This window comes from Oryctolagus cuniculus, chromosome 10, assembly GCF_051225735.1.
Source record: "Oryctolagus cuniculus isolate XC-2025 breed Fujian yellow rabbit chromosome 10, ASM5122573v1, whole genome shotgun sequence".
In the NCBI taxonomy this organism is placed as follows: Eukaryota; Metazoa; Chordata; class Mammalia; order Lagomorpha; family Leporidae; genus Oryctolagus; species Oryctolagus cuniculus.
Window position 1 is genome coordinate 119774452 of NC_142876.1, and position 19536 is coordinate 119793987.

Below are 19536 nucleotides of genomic sequence, written 5' to 3' on the forward strand. Positions count from 1 at the left end.
TTCCTGAGGCCTTGCTGGGAGGACGCCTTAGACGTGGTCTGAGCTACGTAGATCCCATAGTGCTGTGTTTCCCTTGCCTGACGGAAATCACCCAGTGATGGTGGCGGTGGGAGCCCCTGGTCCCAGGGATGGAGGAAGTACAGGAAGTTGTCCTCAAATGCAGTCACGCAGCGCTGGGACCGGCCAGCTGGCTCGTGTTCTAGACTCATCTCACCTGGCTCTGCAGAGCTGCGTTGTCCCGTAGCACTTAGGACCTGCTTCTGTTTCGCTAACTGAATCTTCAGCTAGTCTTGTACTGAAAGTTTACCAGCCGCCTTGCAGCCCATTTGTTCCTTGGCAGTGTGCATGACCAGCGAGCGCACGAGCAGCCTCCCCGTCTGTGGGGTGCCGGTGCCTGTCCCTAAATAGGAAGCTGGTTTCTCTCTCTCTGTGGTGCTGCATAATTTAGTGCTTGCTTCCACAATGAATCATTTTCAAAAACAGAATCATTACAGTCATAGGGCTAGAAAACCAGCATGTGTTTTTATTAAAGACTTTGAAAAACCCATTTTTAGGGAGGGAACTGGTAAGATCAGTCTGATAGTTCAAAGGAGAACTAAACACTTGAGAATGGCCACAGTTACAGATCAGCAGTGTTGACCCGAGTGTGCACATGGAGACAGAGCTGGCTTCCTGCCATTGGGGGGAGGGGGGGGAGTCGGAGCTCCACCCCACAGACTCGCCCGTCTGTCTACGAGGGCACCTCGACGGAACCCATGGGATCCATGGGAAGGTGAACTTAAAAGATGAGTGTATTTTGCTGCAAAATCTTTCTGAAATCCATGTGTAGTTTTTCCATAATATGCAATTTTCCATGAACGTTTTAGAGTCCCCACGAATGCATCAATTTTAGGTTTTTTTTTTTTTTTTGCATAAAAACAAACTTTTTTTCCCCTCGTTTTCTGTGAATTTTTGTAAGTATCCTTATAGAGACAATTATTTTTCATTGCTATCAGTTATCTACAACTGTTTTTTTTTTTTTTTTTGGTTTTTAATTGACTTAGAATTGTACTTGTTTAAGGGGTGCAGTCGGTTAATGTGTCCCATGTATGATGTATAGAGGAGTCACCATCTCCGTCCCTCGGGTGTTACCATGTCCGTCTGTTTGGAACCTCCAAGCTGTTCTGTTCCGGTCATTTTGTTATCCACACCTCGACAGAGCTGTGCCTTGGCTCAGAGGCATCGCAGATTTCTCTCTACATCCAGTGTAGTCCTTATACCTTAGTATCACACTACAAGGAAAATGGAAGAAATCAACTGATAAAAAGATCATTGATGGACGGCGCTGCAGCTCACTAGGCTAATCCTCTGCCTTGCGGCACCGGCACACCAGGTTCTAGTCCCGGTCAGGGCGCCGGATTCTGTCCTGGTTGCCCCTCTTCCAGGCCAGCTCTCTGCTGTGGCCAGGGAGTGCAGTGGAGGACGGCCCAAGTGCTTGGGCCCTGCACCCCATGGGAGACCAGGAGAAGCACCTGGCTCCTGCCATCGGATCAGCGCGGTGTGCCAGCCGCAGCGTGCCAGCTGCGGCGGCCATTGGAGGGTGAACCAACGGCAAAGGAAGACCTTTCTCTCTGTCTCTCTCTCTCACTGTCCACTCTGCCTGTCAAAAAAATAAATAAATAAAAAATAAAAAAAGAGCATTGATTATTGAAAGAAAAATTCTCAAGCTTTTTAAAAGCCGTTTCCATATGATTCTTTATAAAAAATGTTTACAGGATTTGTGATACTACTTTGAACTATGGCCTGAGCATGGAGAAACTGATTGAGGGGCCGGCACTGTGGCATGGTGGGTAAAGCCATTGCCTACGGTGCTGGCATCCCATACGGGTGCAGTCCTGGCTGTTCCACTTCCTAGCCAGCTCTCTGCTAATGGCCTGGGAAAGCAGTAGAAGTTGGCCCAGTTCCTTGGGCCCCTGCATCTGTGTGGGAGACCCAGAGGGAGCTCCTGGCTCCCGGTTTGGATTGGCTCAGCTCTGGCCGTTGTGGCCATCTGGGGAGCAAACCGTGGATGGAAGACTTCTCTCTGCCTCTGCCTCTCTGTAACTCTGCCTTTCAAATAAATAAATCTTAAAAAAAAAAAGAAAAAACTTTTTGAACCATGGTGCAGAATCACAGATACATTTCCTGAAGTACACAGTCACACAGTGGCTGGGTCTTCTTGATTAATGGGTATGGATACTCTTAAGTAGTGTCGCAAAACTGAAGGCCACCTTGAGGTCAGTGTTGATGACATGTTCAGAGATGGTGAAGGAGTGAAAGTCCTGGGGCTGAGGGAGGGCTGTAGAGAGCCAAGGGTGTTCTGTGGGAAACCGGCAAGAAACATGGAGTGCAGGAGGACTGGAGTGGGCACCCGGGGCACCCCTGTTAGAACCCCACCTTCCCGAGGCTCTGCGTCAACGTTCACTTACTGTGCTACTCTCTGTCTTAGTGCCCTTGCACCTTGCACATTAGAGTGGCAGCGTCTGTGTGTTTGGGAAAGCAGCTCCGTGCTCTATGCAGAGCTCCCCTAGAGCGTGGGGTTTGCAAGGAAACCTAGAGTATCACGTCTCTGTGTTTGTATCGGGGGAAGGGAGAGAGCTCCCCAGAACTGCCGTGACCCCCAGCCCCTCCCCACCCCGCCCGTGTTCCTGTGCACCCGAGGCACGTGTGGCTAAGGCTGAGGCACCTGTGCAGGCTTGCGCACCCCTCTGCCTGCTTCACCGCTGTAAGTGTCCTCGTCCTGGCTCTACTGAGAAGGCCTTTTGAATTTCAGGTAAGAAACATCACAATGAATTTCAGCTTCTGGTGGATCAGGCCAAAAAAGGATACAAGAAAGCTGCTGGAATGGCAAAAAGCCAAGTGAGCAGAAGAGAAGATGAGGCTACAGGAGTTCCATTGTCTGTGTGCATGGGTAAGAGGAAGAAAACCAGAAACACTGTGACTGTCATTATTTTTAATCCAAAAAGGAAAAGCCAAAGTAGCTGACTTTGGCGTTCTGAGCTATTTGACGGGGGAGCAAGTACGCTGTGGAGTGGAAACTCGGTTTGTTACTCCGGGAAGGAGCCTGGAGGAGCGGCCTGAAGCAGCAGTCTCGGAAGCCCCTGTTCCTCTCAGCCCTGATCAGTTGTGCGCTTCTTAGTTTTTAAGCTTGAGGATATTTTCTAAGTGTTGGATTTATTGCTGGAGATCCTAAGATATCCTACAGAGAGAATGAATTATTTTTGTTACAGAATGGTGGTGTTTGCTTTGGGAGAAATGTTCTGACGGAAACAAAAGCTGCACTTGGGTTGCTAGTCCACGGCACATCGCTTTAATCTTGATGCTTGTTACATGGAGCTTAATGTTTCTCTCTCTCAGCCCACACATATGCATGCTATATTCAATATTCTACAAGAGTTCTATGCATTTTAAAAGTTTTTTAGAAGGGTTTTTTGTTTGATTTTATTTCTTTGAGAAGCAGACAGAAAGAGGTCTTTCATCTGCTGGTTTACTTCCCAAATACCCACAACACCCAGGAGCTTGGAATTCCGTCTGGACCTCCCTTGTGGGTTACGTGGGCCTGCTGCTTCCCAGGCTCTGCATTAGTGGCAAGCTGGAACAGGACGCGGAGCCCCTGTGATAGGAGATGCAGATATCCCAAGAGGTGTCCTACCCACTGTGTCAGACACCCACCCCATATGGTTTTTTTATTAACATGTGGTTAGCGGCCAGCACTGTGCTCTAGCAGGTAAAGTGGCCGCCTGCAGTGCTGGCATCCCATATGGGTGTTGGTTTGAGTCCCGGCTGCTTCACTCCCAATCCAGCTCTCTGCTATGGCCTGGGAAAGCAGTGGAAGATGGCCCAAGTCCTTGGGGCCCTGCACCCATGTGGGAGACTGGAAGAAGCTCCTGGCTCCTGGCTTCAGATCGGTGCAGCTCCGGCTGATGCAGCCATCTGGGGAGTGAACCAGCGGATGGAAGATCTCTCTCTCTCTGCCTCTCCTTCTCTCTCTGTGTGACTCTTACTCTCAAATAAATAAATAAATCTTTAAAAAAAAAAATACTCAAAACGTGTGGTCGTGGTGTATATTTTGAGGCACGTTGAATACTGTAAGTCAATCTAGTCACGATAATTCCCTTTTGCATCTCCTCGCCATTGCATTATGTTTGGAGCCCTCTAGCTCCACTCTTCTAGCTCTTCAGAGCACATTTATTAGGGTGCTGAATATTAGTCACCCAGTGTTATGTTTCTAATGCTGGGGCTTTGGGGCGTGAGCAGAGCAGAATCATTTAGCAGGAAGTTCACAGGAAAGTTGGTTTTCTCTTTGTTGTGGTAAAAGGTATATAGCAGAGTATCATTCTTTTAACCATTCTTAAGTGTTCAGTTCATTGGCATTAAATTCACATATTGTGTAACCGTCACCATTATGCACACCCAGAGATGTGTATTTTATTCCCCCCGTGGGCTCTGTAATTAGAGAACAGTGGTTCTCCCTTCCCCGTCTCCCCGGCAGTCTGCTTCCTGTGTCTGTGGATTTCCCTGTGGTGGGTCCCTCACGTGGAGCATCTGTCCTTTTATGTCGCTGTATTCCTTTAGGTGTGTGTTCTCAGGGCCTGTCTGTGTTGCACACACATTCATTCCTTTGTGTGGCTGGGTAATATTCCATTGCGTGCGTGTACCGCATTTTGTTGTCTCCTTGCTCGTTTCCACCCTGGTTATCGTGAATAGCACTGCTGTGAGCCGTGGGGTCAACCCTCTGTTGCCTGCTTTCAGTTCTTGAGGATTTGGGCTTAGGAGCAGAGTTCCTGTTCACGGCCGATACTTTGATCGTTGAGGAACCGCCACACCGTCATCTATGGTGACTGTGGTATTTTACACTCGCACAAACAACGTGTGAGTGTTCCGGTTTCTCCATGTCATCGTCCATAATTGTTACTGTCCGTTTGTTATCATAGCCATCTTAGTAGACAGAGGTACAGATGCTTGTGGGTTTTTGTTTGCTTGTTTGTTTTGGATTTTTTTTTAAAGATTTATTTATTTGAAAGAGAGTTACAGAGGTCTTCCATCCGCTGGTTCACTCACCAAATGACTGCAATGGCCAGGGGTGGGCAAGACTGAAGCCAGGAACCAGGAGCTTCTTCCTGGTCTCCCACGTGGGTGCAGGGGCTCAAGGACTTGGGCTGTCTTCTTCTGCTTTCCCAGGCCACAGCAGAGAGCTGGACTGGAAGTGAGCAGCCAGGACTTGACCCAGTGCCCGTATGGGATGCCGGGGCTGCAGGCCAGGGCTTTGAAAGACTGTGCCACAGCGCCGGCCCCTACTTGTGGTTTATGATTTGCAATTTGCTAGTGACTAATGATGCTGAGCAGCGTTTCATGTGGTTGTAAACAACTTGTCTTTCTTCTTCGGAGAAATAAATACGCAGATCACCCGCCCGATCTGTGGCTGGGTTGCTTGTGCTGTAGTTGTTGCTGCCGGGTGGGGTTTAGCCCAGTGGTAAGGGGCTGGTTGTAGTGCTCACATCCTGTGTTGGAGTGCCTCATGGAACTCTAGTGCTGCTCCTGATTCCAGCTCCCTCCTAACGTAGACCCCTAGAGGCGGCAGGCGATGGCTCAAGTGTTTGGGTCCCTGCTACCCGTGTGGGAGACGGGAATTGAGTTTCTGACTCCCGGGTTAAGCTCCCTGATATTACAGCCATCTGAGGAGTGAACCAGCAGGTAAGAACTCTCTGGCTCTATGCCTCTCAAATTAAAAAAAAAAAAAAAGTTTTTAAAAATTCTTTGTGTATTGTAGCTATTAGCCTCTTACGGTGTTAAGAGGGTACTTCAGGATGCTCATGGGAAAAGAGAATTAATAAGAGCATTTTAGTGTGGATGTGGCACTCCACACACTCACATCTCCCACTGGAACGTCTGGGTTTCACCCCAGCTTCCTGCTGATGCAGACCCTGGCAGGCAGCAGGGAGGGTGCAAGGAACTGGGTTCCTGGCGCCCACGTGGGAGGTCTGGGTTGCGTTCCCAGCTCCTGGCTTCAGTTCTTCAGTACAACTTTCTTGGATTTTGGAGCATGAACCAGCAGATGGGAGCTCTGTGTCTGTCTGTCTGTCTGTCTCTCTCTCAAATAATAGTAACCTAAAACAAATAAATTTATTTTAGTGTAAAACTTTTTTGAAATCCATGTACACGTGCTCATTTTCCATGAAGTTTTTGAAGATCCTTCTTACAATTTACAATTACAAGCATTTTTTATGGTGTTTTTTTACTTCCTGGTGTCCTTTCATGCACAGGAATGCTTCCTTTGATGAAGTCCAGTCTGTTGTTTCTTTGTTGCCTGTACTTTTGGTGCTTGTCTATAAAACCATTCCTGAATCCAGTACCATAAAGATTTTTCCTTCATGTTTTCTTCTAAGAATAGTATAGTTTGAGTTCTTCTGTTTAGGTCTTTGATCCATTTTGTGGTAATTTTTGTATACTGTATCAGCTGAGTATTATACCTGATTGTTTCGGCATAGATTGCCAGTTTTTCTTCACTCGTATTTGAAGCCTGTTCTGTCTATATTGAATGTGCCCGGTAGTCTTGTTGAAAATACGTTGAGCCGGCGCCGCGGCTCACTAGGCTAATCCTCCGCCTTGCAGCGCTGGCACACCGGGTTCTAGTCCTGGTCGGGGCGCCGGATTCCATCCCGGTTGCCCCTCTTCCAGGCCAGCTCTCTGCTGTGGCCCGGGAGTGCAGTGGAGGATGGCTCAAGTGCTTGGGCCCCGTACCCCATGGGAGACCAGGAGAAGCACCTGGCTCCTGGCTTCGGATCAGCGCGGTGCGCTGGCTGCAGCGTGCCGACCGCGGCGGCCATTGGAGGGTGAACCAACGGCAAAGGAAGACCTTTCTCTCTGTCTCTCTCTCTCACTGTCCACTCTGCCTGTCAAAAAAAAAAAACAAAACGTTGACCATATGTGTGAATATTTATTTTTGTACTCTCTAGTCTGTTGGCTCATAAGTCTGTGTATATGGCAGTGCCTTGCTGTACTGCTTTAATTCCTATAGCTTTGTGATAAATTTTGTAATTGGGGAATGTACATCCTCCAACTTTGTTTTTCTTTTCTAGTATTATTTGGCTATTTGGGGACATTTGAGATTCCATATAAATTTTAGGATGTACTTTTCTGTTCCTGCAGAAATCATTACTGGGATTTTGTTAAGTATTATACCGAATCTGTAGGTTCCCTTGGATAATATTGGTAGTTTAATATCTTCCAATCCATGAACATGGGATGTATGTCTATTTAATCATGTCTTTATTTTTCTTAGCAATTTTATAAATTGTTAAGAAAGATTTATTTATTTATTTAGAAGTCAGAGTTACAGATAGAGAGGCAAAGACAGAGAGAGAGCTTCCATCCATTGATTCACTCCCTAAATAGTCACAATGGCCAGGGCTGGGCCAGGCTGAAGGCAGGAGTCCAGAGATTGTTCTGGGTCTCCCAAGTGGACACAAGGGCCCAAGCACTTCGGGCATCCTCTGCTGCTTTCTCAGGTGCATTAGCAGGGAGCTGGATTGAAAGTGGTGCGCCTGGGTCTTGAACTGACATAATGCCAGCCCCATAGTTTTATAAATCTCAGTGTTTTTAGTTTGTAAGTCTTTGTCCTCATTGTTTAGATTTATTGCTAAGTCTTTTGTTCTTTTAGGTGCTATTGCATCCCTTATTTTCATTCTCAGTTCTGTTGGTGCCTTTTAGTAGTTTGGTGCCTTGGTGTGTATTTCATGATTTTTGAACAAGTTGAATTTTTTTCATGTAATTATGGAAGAGTATTCTTAGAAACGTGTCTAGCTCTTGAGAAAATCTGTTTTAACATCTCCAATCAGAAAAATGTTTGTGTGTATTAGCTGAGTCTCTGCTGGCTGTAATTGAGTGCTTGTGCCTAGGGATTCTGTATTTTGTGTGTATAGACAGCTGAGTGTTGTCCTGTCTGCGTGTTGAAGTTGATTGCTGCTGTGAGATTGCTGTACACGAATGTACTTGTGTGGCAGGGGTGGAGAGAGCAAGACAAGAAGACAGACATGCAGAGACTAACTGCAGAGACGGGTTGTGTGGAGAATCATGGGCCAGTGTCACTACTGCTTCTTAGAATAAACAGTGACCTGTTGGGTTCTCTCAGGTGAACCTGCCCTGTTTTGTTGCGTGTCTCAGTCTCCCATTGGGGGCTGCATTTGAGGCCTGCTTGCTGAGATTGAGATCTAAGGGCAGGCATGACGAATAATTAACTTTCAGGGCCTGCAAATTCCTGAATGATGTTTGTCCCAGAGAGCAGATTTATCTTCCAGAAGCATACGAAGGAGAGGAAGCAGTGAGAGGATACGGATAAGCTGCAGACGTGAAAGATTGGTGCTGGCTGCACTGCCTTCTCCTGGCCCATTGAGAGCGATCATGGCCGGGGTGCCCTGAGATTTCCAGGGTGAGAGGTTCTTCAACATGATGGGGTGTCTGCACAGGAGACACACAGGCTCTGGTGCATTTGTCATTATTACAAGAGAGTGAACCTAGCTGAACATTTTTTGAAAGATTTATTTATTTATTTGGAAGGCAGACTGACAGGTAGAGACACCAAGAGAGAGGGAGTCTTCCATCTGCTGCTGTGCTCTCCGAATGGCCGTAAGAGCAGTGCATTGGACAGGGGGTTTTGTTTTGGTAATCATGGCTTGTTGCTAACCAGACAACATTATGCACTTATTCCAGAAATTATACTACTGTGATGGAGGCTCTTCTCGTATTGTAAAAAAATGTAGAACTATTTTTGGAAAAATCTTGACTGTCTGAACTTGGATAGGCTTTCTGAAGAAGCCGTCTCACTCTTCCATAAATTTTCTCTGTAGCAAGACCTTGGCTGATTGTTTATGGCGTCCTCTTTGAAAGGCCTGTGCCCTGACAGGCGTGGTGTGTGATCTCTGTTTCTCTCCAAGGAAACGAATGAAAATGTGTACATGCAGCCTGCACACACAGCACTTGCCTAGGTCCTGACCTGAGACGGCACAGGTGAGAACCCAGCAAAGCCTTGGCCCTGCGTGTGTCTCACTTCTCCGAACCTCTGACTGCATTGCTCTAGTTCCCTTGGACCTTTGTTACCTCAGAAACACAGTAAGACAGGCGACACATAGAGGTGTTGGGTCCAGGGGAAGCGTTTGTTGTGTCCAATTAGTTTTCCTGTTGCGTAGTAAACAGCTAGGTTCTATTTAGTGGTTTAGATGAAGGATGAACAGGGGCTTGCATTGTGGCATGGAAGTTTATATGTGATGCTGGCGTCCCATATCAGAGTGCCAGTTTGAGTCCCAGCTGTTCCACTTCCAATTTAGCCTCCCACTGATCTCCTGGGAAAGCGGTGGAGGATGACCCAAATGTTCGGGAGCCTGCCACCCATGTGGGAGACCAGGATTGTGCTCCTGGCTCTGGTTTTGGCCTGACCCAGGCGCTGCTCTTATGGCCATTTGGAGAGCAAAGCAGCAGCTGGAAGACTCCCTCTCTCTCTTGGTGTGTCTACCTTTCTGTCAGTCTGCCTTTCAAATAAATAAATAAATCTTTCAAAAAATGTTCAGGTAGGTTCACTCTCATGTAATAATGACAAATACTGGGATTCTCTTAGTTGAATCTTTAGTCCTTTGGTCATAATTCTTGTTTGTTGGTGTTCTCTGATCAGTGAAATTCCTTAGTATTCTGTAAATGAAAGCCTCGTTAGAATTATAGGGTTTTTCCCTCTTCTGTTTTTAAAGGGAGCTTTATTTTTGAGATAATGAATCTTGGAAAAACATAGGGTGAGCAGTATAATGATGCCATGGCAGTGCTGATCTTTTTCTCTGTCACTCGAGTTTTGGAATCAGTGTTGCACACACTTTCATTTTACTGAGTACAAACAGCAGTATGAAGATTGCAGGAACAGAGGGCATATGGAGGCTATAGATTTGAAGAGACTTTTTTTTTCCTTTTTAGACGGGGAAAATGATGAGATGAAGTTCTCAGCGATGACCTCAGTAACAAACCACTTCACTCACTCAAAGCTGGGCTCCCCAGGGAAGTTGGCACCCGAGAGACCAGCTGATGCTTCTCATTATTCTGATGTGCAGGAAGCGACTATTCTTTCATCAGAATCTGGGTCCTGCAATAGGTAAGGAGCCTGCAGCCATCAGTTCCTTTAAAATTTCTGTTTGCTGTACACGCCTAGACAGACACACAGCAGTATCAGGAAAGCTGTGCCTGGCACCCATGTCCATCTTGGTTCCAGCCCCCTCACGGCAGGAACCAGCTGGGCGGGGAGCAGGGAGAGCGCTGGTCCAGAGGCTGGCTTCTCTGCTCTGTGGCCTCTGTCTCTGTTTTCCTAGTGTTGGAAAGCAAAGTGGGAAAGGCAGTGGGATTTCTGTCAAGACAGTGGGTGAAGGAGATAATCAGAAAGATGGTGTATAGAAAAGTAAAACAAGGTGGAACAGCGTAACCGAGTAAATAGATCAGGTTGGGGAATCTAAAAATTGGAGTTTTATTGATGAATTGTTTTGAAAAGATTTTTTAAGTGATGATTTGTAAGATGTTAAAGAGCTAATTTATTTTATACAGCTATTTTATCTTCTGACACTTTATTTTATATTACAAGGTTGAGCATGCCTAATCCAATACTCCAAAATCTGAAATTTTTTTGAGTGTCATGGCACACTTTGGGGAGTCTGAGGGGTTTTTGCGTTAGAATTGCTCAGCTAGCAAAGTCCATGCAACTACTCAGAAACCCAAACACTCACACTCCACCAGTGCTGCTGTCAGCCTGTGGTGCTGTTGTCTGTCCCCATGTTGACCAGACCTCCAGAGTTGCTAACCTCTGCTGTTCCAGCGTCCTCCTTGCTCCTTCCTCCTGGGAGGAAGCTCTGCCTTTGCTTCTCCTGAATTCCTCCCTTATCTGTAGGTGCCAGTGCCACGTTAAAATGCTGCTCAGACTTAGCACTGTGCCTTGGGAATTATATTGTCTTCAGTGGTAGTTCGCTTAACAAATCTTAACAGTGCTCTCAAATGATAAATTATTTCTTTTCTGAGTCATTAGATCAGAAAGAAGCCTTTTACAACTAGAGTTTACCTGAAGGCCCTTGAATTCCGTGGCGTCCTGGGAAGCAGTTTCACGTTTGTGAGAACTAGGTATTAGGAAGGGAAGTCTTTCCGCCTCCTCCCAGAGATTTGCAAGGTCAGAACATTGTCTCCAGCTGACTGACAGGTCACCAAGTGGTTGTTCTAAATGAGGCCAGCCTGCGAGGCTAGTGGGCAGTGTGTGTTCTTAAACCCAGATCTTCCAGGATATAGGGTAGAAGGGGAGAGGAAGCTGAGGCATGGAGACCTGTGGTCAGCCATGGTCCCTGGGTACCTGAGCACGTGGGGTGATTGGGTGACCCTGGACACTTTTTGAGCTGGGAGTGGGGGTGGAGGACACGGAGTCAGGGACCGTGGCAGTCAGGTGTATCTGGGGACAAAGGCGTAGGACACAGGGTGAGCTGCTTGGAATCTTGGCCTCACCAGGGTGTGCTGGCTGCAGACCGTGCGAGGAGGCTCCGTGAGGGAAATGCCGCAGCCTTGAGGTCGCCTGTGGCCCCGGAACTAGGGGGATGAGTCGTGTGCGGTCTCCGGCTTCAGAAGCGGGAAAGGAGACCCCGCGGAGGGCCGTGTGGACTGACCGCTCCTGGGTCGAGCGCAGTTCAGCGAAGGGTGGCTCCCGCCCGTCGCTCCCCCGAGGCTGCACTGCGCTTTCACCCGACTCCCAGCCCCGCGCTGCCCCTGCTGCCGCTTCCTCGCAGGCTGCTCCGAAGCTCCCCGTGCTGCGTTGTGTGTCAGCACGACCTTCCTTTTAGTCACGCATGATCTCCATTGCAAAGACAATATCGTGGAGTTTGCACCCCTTGGGAGCACAGCCTCACTGGTGGTGTGTAAGGATTTACCAGGCTTGCCTTGAGGGGCGGCAGTGGTGTCTCCTTGGGCACTCAGTACTCACTATCAATGGAGCAAGCGTGAACAGGAAGTGTTAAATACATTGTAAATATTCAGTACAGCAATCTTTCGGCTTTTTGGTTTTTTTTGGAATTTTTTTAAAGACTTATTTATTTACTTGAAAGTCAGAGGTACAGAGAGAAGGAGAGAGAAATCTTCCATCTGCTGGTTCACTCCCAAAAGGCCACAAAAGGCAGGGATGGGCCAAAGCCAGGAGCCTGGAACTCCACCTGGGTCTCCCCCATGGGTGATAAGGGCCCACGTGGTTGAGCCATCTTTTTTTTAAAGGTTAATTAATTTATTTGAAAGGCAGAGTCACAGAGGCGGGGGTAGGGAGGGGGAAGAGATCTTCCATTTGCTGGTTCACTTCCTAAATGGCCGCAACAGCCGGAGCCAGGAGTTTCTTCCGGGTCTCTCAGGTGGATGCAGGGTCCCAAGCACTTGGGCCATCCTCTACTGCTTTCCCAGATGCATTAACAGGGAGCTGGATGGGAAGTGGAGCAGTTGGGACTTGAACTGGCACCCATAGGAGATACCGGCATTGCAGGTGGCGGCTTTACCCACTACACCACAGCACCAGCCCCTGGTTGAGCCGTCTTCCACTGCTTTCCCAGGCGCATTACCACAGAGCTGGATCAGAAGTGGAGCAGCTGGGACTTGAACCAGAGTTCACCTGGCATGCTAGTATGTGGGTGGCAGCTTAACCCACTGTGCCACAACATCAAGCCCTGGAGTTCTTTTTTATGCTCCCTTTTCATAGTTCTGTTACCTTGTCAATCTAAAATCTTTCAGTTTAAAAGGTAGACTCTTCCTTGTGCCAGGTAATGCCTGGAAACTGAGGGTGTAGGGCAGTGGGGAGGGGGTGGGCACTGATCTGTGGGCTTGGCGTGGGGTGAGCTCAGGCCTTCTGCAGTGTCCAGGGAATGGACTGTCAGGTGTGAGTGTGCAGCGGGGATCAGCCATGGGTGGCTGCAGGCTAATAGGCTTTGAGTTGAGTGGCTTCCTGATAAGTTCTCCTGGATGAGTTTTGGATTCAGTCTTCTGAAGACTATTTTCATGTCTCCTTGAAAAGCACATAAAAATATATTACATCTCAGCTCTGCTGGGAAGATTAAATGGGATAATAGATGTGAGAGTTTTTGATAAATATGTGATTTTTGGTACTACTTTCATAAAGGCAGCTCAATTGGATTTTCTTCAGTAATTCTGGAAAATGCGGATTTCCTGGCGGAGCCCTGCAGTAATGGCTTCTCAGCCCTCACCCAGCTGACGCTGAGCCTGAAGTTGAGACGTCGGCTGCGGTTGGCTGCGGCTGTGCCGGTGCTGCCAGTGGGGTTCGCCATGGCTCTTTGCAGCGCCATCATCAGTGGTATTGCATGTACAAGGGTACTTGGGAAAAATTTATGGAAAACAATTAAAATGTAAATTTCTTTTAGTGCAGAAAGCTTCTAAGTTTGTGCATTGTGTTTTCATAATACACATTTTTCATGAACTTTTTCAAGACCCTTTGTATTAGTGTTTCCTTAGTTGGTCATTTAACTTATTGTTCACAAAATAATGAAGCAAAGCAGCTATAGTCTGTGAAGAAAAACCCAGACACAGAGCAGCAGGGTGCAGACTTGTCAGAAAGGCAGTACTGGGGCCGGCGCTGGGCACGGTGGGTAAAGCCACCGCCTGCAGCACCAGCATCCCGTGTATACACTGGTTTGGGTTCTGACTGCTCCATTTCCGATCTAGCTTCCTGCTAATGACCTGGGAAAGTGGTGGGTGATGGCCCAAGTCGTTGGGCCCCTGCACCAAAAAAGGAGACCCAGATAAAGCTCCTTGCTCCTGACTTTGGACCGGCCCAGCTCCAGCTGTTGGAGCCATTTGGGGAGTAGACCATCGGATAGAAGATTTCTCTCTGTCTCTCCCTCTCTCTCTAACTCTGCCTTTCAAATAAATAAATAAATCTTAAAAGGAAAGAAAGAAAGGCAGTATTCACCAGGACCTGAGTGACCACAGCTCTATATTCTTTTGAGAAACAACCGGGTGCGGTCCAGGGCAGGAAAGAAAGACCTCCACAAGTGTACGAAGAGACGCTGCACTGTGTAATGAGCCATGGGTGATGATTGCCCGTTTGCTACGTGACTGCTGAAGGCAGGGGAAGCAGCCAGATCTCTCAGATTCAGGGGAAGGAATTCTGGAACAGGCAGGCAGCATGAGTCACTCGTGGGCGGCCGAGGACTGTTGCTAAGATAGCAGATGTTAGCTTGTCAGACGTAGCAAAACTGCTTATGCTCCAGCCGCATGCGGTGAGTTGCAGACAATGGAGTTGGAATTACAGAATGGATGACATCACTCCAGTGACGTCCCTGAGGCAGCAGCTGAGACTCTGCCCCCCGTGCTGCGGCGGTGGTGCAGGGGAACGGGCTGTCGGGGCACACCCAGAACAGGCGGACGAGCAGCCACAGCCTGTGTCTGAGACCTTTTAGGAGCACTCCAAGGGGATTGGTTAGATTGTTTATGGAGTCGCACGGCGATGCTAGAAGAGGAGAACATATGCAGGAGCTCTGAGGAGCTGTCTGTCCGTGTAAATTAAAGATTCTCACTGGGAAGGAAGGAGTGTGCAGTGCCTCAATTGACTTTCAGTTTTTCTTAGTGACATGAAATAATGTTTCATCTTGCAGTCCATGTTGTCTTAGATATTGCCTCAGATTTTCTGAATATGAGTAATGTCCCTGTTTTACTGTAAACATCGTTTTATCATCCATTTAGAGACTCAGAAATGGAGCATATATTACTGATTAGTGGAAGCCTGACAGAGGCTGGCGCAAGTACAGTGATCGTTGCTTAGTGCCAGCCTTATTGGCGGCCCGTGTTGCGGTGCAGCGGGTTAAGCCTCCATTTGTGGTGCTGACGACCCATCTGGCTGCTCCGGTTCCGGTCCGGCTCCCTGCTAATGCAGCTGCCACAGCAGAAAGTGGCCCAGGTTCTTGGGACCTTGCACTGACGTGGGAGACCTGGATGGGGCTCCAGCCTGGCCTAGTCCTGGCTATTGGGCCGTTTGGGGAGTGGACCAGTGGATGGACTTTCTCTGTCTCTGTCTCTCTCTCTTGAAAAACAACCAGGTACCCTCCAGGGCAGGAAAGGAAGACCTCCACAAGTGTACGAAGAGACGCTGCACTGTGCAATGAGCCATGGGCGATGACTGCCCGTTTGCTACGTGACTGCTGAAGGCAGGGGAAGCAGCCAGATCTCTCAGACTCAGGGGAAGGAATTCTGGAACTGTCAGGCAGCGTGAGTCACTCAAGAGAGAGAGAGAGAGTCAGAGAGAGTGAGGTCTTCCATCTGCTGGTTCACTCCCCAGTTGGCCACAACGGCCAAGCTGCACCAATCCAAAGCCAGGAGCCAGGAGCCAGGAACCTCCTCTGAGTCTCCCACGTGGGTGCAGGCGCCCAAGCACTTGGGCCATCTTCCACTGCCCTCCCAGGTCACAGCAGAGCGCTGGATCAGAAGTGGAGCAGCCAAGACCTGAACCAGGGCCCACATGGGATGCTGGCACTGCAGGCAGTTTTACCTGCTACGCCACAGCACGGGCCCTTCGTTTTGTTTTTAAAAGGGGTTTATTTGATAGGCAGAGTTAGAGAGAGCGCTTCCATCTGCTGGTTCACTTGCTAAATGGTTTAAGTGGCCAGGACTGGGCCAGGCCAAAGCCTGGAATTCCATCCAGATCTCCCACATGAGTGCAGGGGCCTAAAGACGTATGTTGCTTTCCCAGGAGCATGAGCAGGGAGCTGGATCGGAAGTAGAGCTGCCGGGACTTGAAATGACAGTCATGTGAGATGATGGTGTCACAGACACAGGCTTATTCACCTGTGCCACAACACTGGCACAGTTTTTTGTTAAAAAAAATTTAGGTTAAAAAAATAAAATTCTATAGTTTTATCAGCCAAAAGTATCTTAGTGTTAACACTTTAATAAATATATCTTTCCAAAGACAGATGTGTGGATAATTAAGATGAACACCTTTTAAACAGTTTGATGATACAGTTTTTGTCATTTTTCAAACATTTTTCTGGGGCAAGCGCTGTGGCATAGAGGGTAAAGCTGCCGTCTTCAGTGCTGACTTCCTGTATGGGCACCAGTTCGTGTCCCAGCCGTTCCACTTATGACCCAGTTCCCGCTGGTGTGCCTTGGAAAGCAGCAGAGGATTGCTCAAGCCCCTCACCCGAGTGGGAGACCCAGAGGAAGCTCCTGGCTGTGGCCTGCCCCAACCCCAGCTGTTGCCGCCATCTGGGGAGTGGGCCAGCGGATGGAAGATCTCTTTCTATCTACTTCTCTATAACTCTACTTTTCAAATAAATAAAAATAAAATCATTTTAAAAACAATGAAATGCTTTTCTTCCCTTTTTTTCTTTTTTAAACATATTTATTTAGTTGAAAGTCAGAGTTAGAGAGAGAGAGGGAGAAACAGAGAAATCTTCCAGCTGTTGGTTTGCTTCCTACATAGCCACAACAGCCAGGGCTGGGCCAGGCTGAAGCCAGGAGCCAGGAGCTTCATGTGGGCCATTTCTGTTGATTTTCCCAGCTCATTAGCAGGGAGCTGGTGGAGAAGTAGAGCAACTGCAATTCGAACCATTTGGGATGCTGGCATCGCAGGCAGTGGGTAAAGCCACAGCTTTACCTGCTGTGCCACAGCACCAGCTCCAAAATGCTTTTCTTTGTAAGAGAAAAGACAAGGTATTTTAGGTCTAACGTAAGTGCACATATATCGTGAATTGTTTCTGAATCATATAGTTATGACATAATGCAGAATATAGATCTTAATATTATGCTATTGGATAAAGGCTTTTTTTTTTCCTCAAAACAGTATTCAAACTTACGTGATTTGGCAGATTGGGAGCTAAGAATAATCTTGTCTTGAGATGCAGTAGATCTATCCAATCCAGATATTTTGGTGAAGAATTTTGTTGCTTACTTAATTCCTAATTAATACTCCCTTTAGAATTTGAAGTATTAGTTTTATATCGATCTAAGCTAGCCTGAAGACAGATGATAAACACGTTGATAAGAATTTTGGATTTCTGTGCAGCTTCTTGCTGGATGACTTCCGGGAATTCAAAAGACTTGGCCAAGTTTCTGTGAATTAACTTATTGTTCTTCCTAGTCAGGCAGAGAGGGCTTTTGTTCCCATGTTTGGCACGCAGGAGACGCTGCATTCTTGTCGAGGGCTGCGTGGGAAGAGGAGGTGCTGCTGGTTGCAGCCCTGGAGGGGAAGCTCTGCCCTTACGCAGGGAAGGATGCGGCCACGCTGGTCCTGGGCACAGCCTCCAGGTCGGGCATGCTGTGTCTTGGCAAAGGATGCTGGAGAGAGGCAGGGTCTTTGGGCACAGCTGGAATATGGAAATGCTCTCTAGATGAGATGATGTTGCCACATACTCAGTTTCCTGGTTTTGAAAGTCGTATCCTGGTGATGTGAGTGGCTGTGGCGGAGGGTGAGAGGGATGTGATGGCTGCCCCTTCCTGTTGGTGGTTAAAGAAGTGACATGTTTTACATACAGGTTATGACACGCACAGAGGACAGGAGAAAGCACATGCAGCGGAATGTTGGCAAAATCTGGGTGTTGCAAATGTTGCAAAATCTGGGTGACGGGGCCATTTATTTGTTTTTGTAAACTACAAAATTGAAATTTTAAAAATTTTAAAAATTTAAAAATTTTAAAAATTTCTGAAAAGCCTATTCATAATGAAAGTTGCTGGCATGTATTGTAAGAAAGAGAAATAGCTGGCTTCCTGCGTATTAGAGAGTTTCTAAAAGGAAAGATTTATACTTGCCATTTATTGACCAAAATAAATAAATAAATAAATAAATAAATAAATAAATAAAAGCAGTAACTGAAGATCTCCATGGCATGGTGAATGGTGAATGGGTTGCCGTTCATTCACAGCCAACTGAACATGGCTTTCTGTTAGCCCTGGTATGAGGAATGCGCTAACAAGTGGGCACCGTGACTTCTGTACTCGTGAAATCCGCTGATCTCAGCGCTTTGTGACTGGATTTGCAGTCCTGCCTGGAGGGCTTTCCCATAGATGAGGGCTGGCTACAAATGCACCTGGGTCCGCTCAGGCGTGAAGGAGCACATTTTAACTTCTCACGAGTCCTGGAGAAAGCAGTCACTGCGTCTCAGATACTAAATGAGTAGCCCCCTCTCTGTGGAGGAAATCCCACACAGACAGGAGGCACAGAGCACCCAGCAGTTTGACAGACAGGCTAACCGTTGGCCATGTGTCTGCTAGATTCTGCTAACCTTTCTTTCACCTTTCTGTCATTTTGAAAGCCCTACTCAAAATTACTAAGGGTTGGAGAGAGAAGCAAGAACAAAGCCTGTGAAGAGATCTTTTCTTGTTTTTAATATTTTAGATTGATTTGGGAGGCAGAGAGCGAGCACGAGCGCCCGTCTGCTGGCTAACCATCCATATGCCCACAACAGCTGGAGCTGGCTGGGGTCGAAGCTGGGAACCGGTGCAGTCTGGGGCTGTCGTGTGGTGGTAGCCCGAACCCAAGTACTTGAGCTGACTCCACCAACCCCCAGGGTCTTCATTATAGGAAGCTGGAGTCAGGAGTCGGAGCCAGGAATTGAACACAGGAGCTCTGATGTGGGATGTGAACATTGTAACCTCTAGTCCAAATGTCGGTTCCCTGAAGAAATCTTGATTACTGTTTTTTTTTTTTTTTTTTTTTTTTTTTTAAAGAAAAGATAAATAGCTAAATCCCAGCCTTCCTTAAGTCCTGAGTAAGTTGCCGAGTGGTGGAGGTGACCCTGAGGGGAAATGGCTGCGCCATTCTTGAAGGACTCTCGAGCACCGGCACCGTCCACGTGTGGATGGACCGGGCTGAGCCTGCTGCTTGGCAGAGGGGACGGGCGGCCGCCGGACCTGTCGTCAGAGCAGCCTCTCGTGGCCGGGAGCGTAGTCAGGGTAGGGGTGAGAACGTGCAGTCTGCTCAGGATTGGGTCACCTGCACAGTTTGTGATTGGTGAATACAGCAGGAGGAGGGCTCCAAGGGGAGTCTCGAAGCTCCTTGATGCTTTGTGCTGAGAAGCTTCTGGGTCATTCGGGACGTTTTTTGTCCAGCTTGTGTCTTCCTGGGCCAGAGGCTCCTGGAGCAGCACACTTTGTACTGATAAACACACTGGAGTGCTGGGGTCTTCTCACGTGGGCCGTGAGCCGTGTGGCTTCTCCGTGGGCTGTCTGAATGCTTGCAGCGTGGCACCCTTCAGTCCACAGCGAACCCAGTGTGGAGATCTGGCAGCGGAAGGCCGGAGGAGTCAGATGACTAGCTTAGGGCTGATCAGGTTGTATGTGGCAAGACCAAGATTTGAACCCAGGCTGGCAGAACTCGAGCCTGTGTCCTCCTTACTGCTAGGCTGCTGTGGCCAAGCAGCCAGGCTTTCCACCCCCGTGAGAGGAGAAATGGGCAGTTTTTGAAGCGGTTACACGGTTAGGTTCCTGAGAAGCTGCCCCCGAGACAGGCATTGGAACGGAGGTGGTGTGTTT

General features: G+C 48.0%; 1 protein-coding gene across 28 annotated transcripts in view; it reads left to right on the top strand.

The window, feature by feature from the left end:
* Nucleotides 1-19536, top strand: part of RAD18 (RAD18 E3 ubiquitin protein ligase) — a 103506-nt gene that overhangs the window by 51550 nt on the left and 32420 nt on the right. For 17 of the 28 annotated variants that reach the window (XR_016215101.1, XR_011379675.2, XR_011379674.2 and 14 more), the window contains 2 exons: nucleotides 2792-2929; nucleotides 9973-10147. Coding sequence is in view for 25 of the 28 variants with exons in the window: in XM_051831966.3 (XP_051687926.3) it covers nucleotides 2792-2929; nucleotides 9973-10147 (313 nt within the window). In the remaining 3 variants the exon portion in view is untranslated. Of the gene's footprint in view, nucleotides 1-2791; nucleotides 2930-3821; nucleotides 4067-9972; nucleotides 10148-13174; nucleotides 13785-16064; nucleotides 18237-19536 lie in introns of those variants that run through there. The other 11 variants (XM_051831965.3, XM_089306742.1, XM_008273577.5 and 8 more) reach the window with 5 other exon arrangements.